Below are 6,305 nucleotides of genomic sequence, written 5' to 3' on the forward strand. Positions count from 1 at the left end.
GCCGCCGGTACCTCTCTGCCACGACTTAATGCAATTTGTCCCTGCTTACTTATGGACAAGATTGCATTTACATTGACAATTTTAACTTTATGTGTTGACGCGAGAAGCCTTTTATTAAATCAAGTACCTACACTGAAAATTTTGCTTATTAATGTATATTGTTAACGCGAAATAAAATGAAATGTAACGAGTGCTGAGCACACAGCGGGGACTGAACAAATATAAAAAAACAAATGTTTACAATTTTATTTACGTTACGAGGCTGAGAGAGGCCAAAGAGAAAGAACGGGGATTACTAAAAATATGGAAAAACACAATGTACATATAAAGTTTACATTAATACCAAAATAAAATAAAAATAGTTACGGAAACGGTTTTTAAAAGTGACTGCTATAACTCGTTTCTATTTACTAACATTTTATTATGTACTGCGCTTGGAAGTGCACATACGGGCAGTCATATATTAAATGATATAACATTGAACGTTAACGTAAAAGCTTAAGTTTCAGGAAAAGCAGGTAATAAATAGCCGAGATAGACACTTCCGGTAGGAGCCATATCTTTTAGGAGTCCAGTTCTGCCGCCGTTTCATGACGCTAATAAAAAGCAACAGCTTCTTTTGAAAACTGTTTTCGACAGTAAAACGCGAGCTGCAACATTAACAAAGCGATAAATATCAAAACGTTGTGGCCGCAGCGACCACAGAGTTAAGTATCTCGTATACGCTCCACAAATAAAAATCTTTATTTTTACTGAAATGGCTAAACCTAATTAAAAATGTACCAGATCTGTTTACAAAATTTAAGAGAACATGGTGGTTACTCTCAATGTTACGACATCATGTAGCGTGAGCCAACATTGCCTTAAGCAGAGGATACCTTTAATAAAAATGTACTTAAGTCAGTAATTTATGTACATAGTAGCTTGAGAAATAATCATAAGACTACGTCACCATGTACAAATATTTCGATAAAGTAGACGCACGTCCTTCGCATGCACGTCGAAGTTCTCACGAGCGCCTAATGGATTCCGTTCCACATATTATTATCTATATTCCATTCAGCTCAGCAGATTGCCATGCCTGCGGCGGTGGCGCTAGTGCGCGCCTTCGCGCCTCTTACAGAAAGCCTGATTCAAAGCGATCAGCTCAATATGCCCTGCGGAATATAAATACCATTGATGGAGGCTGCCTGAGTGATTTATTTGTGTGTACAATACACAATACAATACAAAAAAACTCCGCGTTGACAATCTGCTGAATGTATTAACACTTGAAAGCTTTATCGGTAAAAATGCACTATTTCTTATTGTATGAAGCAAATGAGCAAGTGACCTGCAATTAACTCTAAGTTAAAAAATGATCTATACTAATATTATAAAGAGGAATGAATTTATTGTTTTTTTACATTAAACAGCCTCTGAAACTACTAAAACGATTTGAAAAACTCTTTCATTCGTGTTGTGAAGCTACACTATCCTCGGTTGATGTAAGCTATATTTATTACTATATTTTTCAAATCAGCGCGGACAAAGTCCCGGGCAAGTGCTAGTAAATAATAAAGGAACATTTAAAGGGTAATCCATACTCACTGCTGTCAATATAGATTAGTTATATAATGACTTGACAGGGGTAATGTACAAGAGATGGATATTTAGGGGATAGGGAACGAATATATCCACGATGTTTTCCTGCCGCAGGAAATTAAGATGACTCATGTAAATATAATGAGTGTCATATTGCATTCCATTTTATGTGAAACAAAGAAAAAACGTTCTCGTCGAAATAATCAATATACACGACAACGAAAAATAATATTAATAAAACACCAAATAAATCCAAATCATTGTTACTAAAAATACAACGAAATACTAGTAGTTATATAAATGTAACCTCATGTGCTTTCGGCGTCAGTTGATCTTAGTGTAAACCAATCCGAATAGTGACGGTTTACTTTGTCTGTCCTCAGTCGGCAGACGGGAACTAACATAATGAAGTAGGACAAACATTCGGCTTGTATGTCCGTTACGCTTGTCTGGAACCGGACATAACGTAATAATATTATGTTGCTATTTCTTCTCATAATCTTACTGATATTATAAATGTGAATGTTTAGATGGGTGGATGGATGTTTATTTGAAGGTACCTCCGGAGCGGCTCAACGGATCTTGATGAAATTTGGCGTAGATGTAAAAAGTTAAAAGAACACATAGGCTACGGGGTCGCGGGCGACAGCTTATCTTACTTACTTTTTATTTTTAATTTCTATATTTTGGCAGTTTCAAAACAATTAGCAGTAACGTGCCACATTTAGTCTGGCTTTCTTTCAATATCGGTACAGACTCCAGTTAATGAAATTTGTAATAACCTATTGGCTACTATGGCAAGTGAAACAAAACTTAGTACATTTTACTGCGTATCTAGCTATAATGTCTGAGAAGGTATTAGTTTTGAATTTGGTTATATTAAAAAAATATAAAAAAAATAGTATGTATAGACATTGAATAGAATAACATACAGAAAACATAAAACTGGTTCATATCGATTTAAACCAGTACGTGGCTTACAATTATCTATTCAGGTAGGTTATGTTAGATTATATAACCACAAAGCATATACGATACTGATGATCTATTAGTGTCGGATGTTACTTAATTTTAATTTATTTGGATATGTTAACTTTTATTTTAATTTGGCGTATTTTTTTTATGGCAACTACGTCATCTTTCAAGGCAATAATACTGGCAACTTATATCTCAAACGTCAAATAAGCAGGCCTCCGCAATGGTTAGCGTCCTGCCAGAATTCAAAATTTAATTAAATTAGTTATTAGAGCAGAAGAAAATTTGTTTTATGTATTAAGAAAAGTGCATTCAATCGTGTAAAATGTTGGTTCTATTTGAAACATCGGCGGGTTATGCCATTTTCAAGGTAAGTGATAACACGTGTTGATTCTAACCTACGTAGCATTTGTAGCGTCTACACAAAATTTACTATAAAATATAGTCAAAACATAAGTAACTGTATAAATTTACTCATAATATGAATTTCATTTGAATCTCAATTTCATTATAATTAAAAAAACACTTACACTCTTAATGTTTGGTACCAGTACGAGACTGCCGTTATCAACGAATAATAAATTTATAAAAATTAAATTTTAATCAGTTTAAATGGGACTAATATTCCGTGTTAATCTAATCAGTTACAAGTGCCTTAAAAATAGGTTGCCTTGTGTGGAATACAATTTTTTGTTTGTTGCAGTTACTAGATGAATCCAAGCTGTCACAAATTGATGACTTGTATCAAGAGTTTAACACTCCCGAAGGTGCTTCCTCTGTGTTAGTAGTTTCATTTTACATAACATATTAATACCTATTTATAGCTTGCTGATATTTGTAGACATTCTAAATATTTATGATTTGTTTTTAACTTTATCAAAATATATAATTGTATAATACATTAAGTAATCCAACAGAAGATAATTAGTATATATTTCAAATATCTTTACACTAAAAAAACCTCATTTCATTATAAATTATTTAATATTTGTATTCATTGTACCACTAGCACAATTTTATTGTTTTTAGTAAATTTCATACTATCTAGAACTTTTTATACATTTAATCAAATTTTTTCAGAGTAAAATTAAAGAATTTCATCAAATTTGAAGATACCACTGAAGCATTAGCTGCTACCACAGCAGCTATAGAAGGAAAGCTTTCTAAAACCCTCAAGAAAGCTCTTAAGAAGTATGTATGTAAGGAGATCCAGGATCAACTACTGGTAGGAGATGCCAAGCTCGGCAGTGCCATAAAGGAAAAGTTTGATTTACAATGTGTCTCCAACAGCAATGTGCAAGAACTGATGAGATGTATCCGTTCACAAATGGACAGCTTGCTCACAGGTCTGCCAAAAAAGGAGATGACTGCCATGGCCTTGGGTCTGGCCCATTCCCTATCGCGATACAAGTTGAAATTCTCCCCGGATAAAATAGACACAATGATAGTCCAAGCTCAATGCCTCCTAGATGATTTGGACAAAGAACTAAATAATTACGTAATGAGATGTCGAGAATGGTACGGCTGGCATTTCCCTGAACTAGGTAAAATTATTACAGACAACACATTATTTGTCAAAATAGTAAAACTTATTGGAACTCGAGATAATGCCTCTAAGACTGATCTATCGGACATTTTACCTGAAGATTTGGAAGAAAAAGTTAAGGAAGCTGCAGAAATATCAATGGGCACCGAGATATCGGATGATGATATCATGAATATCCAGAACCTATGTGACGAAATTATATCAATAACTGACTACAGAACACATTTAACTGACTACCTTAAAGCCCGTATGATGGCCATGGCTCCTAACCTAACTGTGTTGATTGGAGAACATATTGGGGCGAGACTGATAGCCCATGCGGGTTCACTGATGAATTTAGCCAAACATCCCGCATCCACAATCCAAATATTTGGTGCCGAGAAAGCTTTATTCAGAGCTCTAAAAACTAAAAAGGACACCCCTAAGTATGGTTTGATATATCACGCCCAGCTGGTGGGTCAGTGCAGTACCAAGAACAAGGGCAAGATGTCCCGTATGCTGGCAGCCAAGGCAGCCCTCGTCACCAGAGTGGATGCGTTTGGTGATGATGTATCATTTGAGCTTGGAGCAGAACACAAAGTTAAGTTAGAAAATAAACTTAGGCTGTTGGAAGAAGGAAACCTGAGGAGGATCAGTGGCACCGCCAAGGCTAAGGCGAAATTCGAAAAATATCACAGTAAAACGTGAGTATATCTTACTATTATCAAGTTTAAGAATTATTTAACATTTACGAACCCCTTTACAGTATTAGTGCCAATACAAAAACTTCACACCTTACTAATATTATAAGTGCGAAAGTTCAGATGCATAGATGGATGGATGGATGTTTGTTAGAAGGTATCTAGAGAATGGCTTAACGGATCTTGGTGAAATTTGGCATTGATGAAGAACATGTAGGCTACTAATTAAGTTTTTTTTTAATTCCGTGCGAACAAATACATAACAAATATTTTGTTACAGAGAGAAGTTCCAATACCCTGTAGGTGCGGACAGCACACTTGGCAAGAAGACTATCAAGAGAGAACATTCTCCAGAAGAGGATGAAGAGGTAGCAACAAAGAGGGTGAAGCTGGAAGATGGTGCCGAAGATGTAAGTTGTTTATTACACAACGTTTGACTATATCAACAATAATGTTTACTTGTTTCATATTAACAAATTCTCTTTCCTCTTTCTTCTGATGCTGGGTCAACTTGAGATCCAACTAAAAAAGTTTAATTTGATATCTTAAGTTAAAATGTTGAGAATTTTAAATTTTTAAAAAAATTAATTTTTCAGGTGAAACCGAAAAAGAAGATTAAGACGGAACCTCAAGAGGAATCACAAGATCAACTTGACAATGGCATAGACGGTGTCCCTGAAAAGAAAAAGAAGAAGAAGAAAAAGTCAATGGATGTTTCACAAGCGGAGGAAGCTGCAGCGGAAGTAGAGGAGTCACAAGCTCAGCCGGAGGAGCCCAAGAGTGAAAAGAAGAAAAAGAAAAAGAGACAATCCCAAGTGGAAGAAGAATAACTACCTCTGTTGTTTATGTGAGTGTTTAAGTACATGTTTAGGTTAAGTGAAAGTGTTCTCACAGTGTGAGATATTATTAAAATATTTCAAATTTTCAAATGGAATTTTATTTTTACTTAATATCTACAATTTCTTTTTTCTGGTGATCTACAACAGACTAACATAGCATAAAAAATGGGACTAATATGAGATGGCACAAACTGTTACATGAAAGAACAGATTTAATCTTATATATATATAAAAAAAAGTCGTGTTAGTTAAACTATTTATAACTCAAAATCGGTCGAACTGATTTAGCTGAAAATTGATGGGGAGGTAGCTTAGAACTAGGAGACGGACATAGGAACTTTTTCATCTTGTGTGCTTTTTTTTTATTCCGCGCGAACGGAGTCGCGGGTAAAAGCTAGTTTCTTATATAAGTCAGTATAGTTCAGTACATAAATATGGAGTACTAGCTGTCGCCCGCGATTCTGTCCGCGCGGAATTAAGAAAAACAGTAAGTTGTCTGTGTTCTTCCAGACTATGTTCTACATCTCTACCAAATTTCAGCGAGATCCGTTGAGATACCTTCAAACAAACATCTAAACATTCGCATTTATAAAAAATAAAAAAAATTGTTTTATTTAAAAACGGACAATTATTCTTAATACATAAATATCCATGTATCTATTGTGTCTGAGTATCTTCCGC

At 34.8% G+C, this 6,305-nt stretch overlaps 1 protein-coding gene across 1 annotated transcript; it reads left to right on the top strand.

The window, feature by feature from the left end:
* The first annotated feature begins 2,767 nt into the window (after positions 1–2,767).
* Positions 2,768–5,677, top strand: LOC106712771 (nucleolar protein 58). The gene is made up of 5 exons (XM_014505412.2): positions 2,768–2,929; positions 3,263–3,339; positions 3,640–4,788; positions 5,066–5,195; positions 5,382–5,677. Exons 1-5 carry the CDS (start codon positions 2,885–2,887, stop codon positions 5,613–5,615), a joined length of 1,635 nt encoding a protein of 544 aa, XP_014360898.2. The 5' UTR covers positions 2,768–2,884; the 3' UTR covers positions 5,616–5,677.
* The last annotated feature ends 628 nt before the right edge of the window (positions 5,678–6,305 follow it).

The sequence above is a fragment of the Papilio machaon genome, chromosome 1 (assembly GCF_912999745.1).
Source record: "Papilio machaon chromosome 1, ilPapMach1.1, whole genome shotgun sequence".
Classification (NCBI taxonomy): domain Eukaryota; kingdom Metazoa; phylum Arthropoda; class Insecta; order Lepidoptera; family Papilionidae; genus Papilio; species Papilio machaon.

Coding starts and splice junctions, on each gene's coding strand:
- LOC106712771 (XM_014505412.2), top strand. CDS start 2,885: ATGTTGGTTCTATTTGAAACATCGGCGGGTTATGCCATTTTCAAG. Junction 3,340..3,639: donor CCCGAAGGTGCTTCCTCTGT/GTTAGTAGTTTC, acceptor AAATTTTTTCAG/AGTAAAATTAAAGAATTTCA. Junction 4,789..5,065: donor GAAAAATATCACAGTAAAAC/GTGAGTATATCT, acceptor ATTTTGTTACAG/AGAGAAGTTCCAATACCCTG.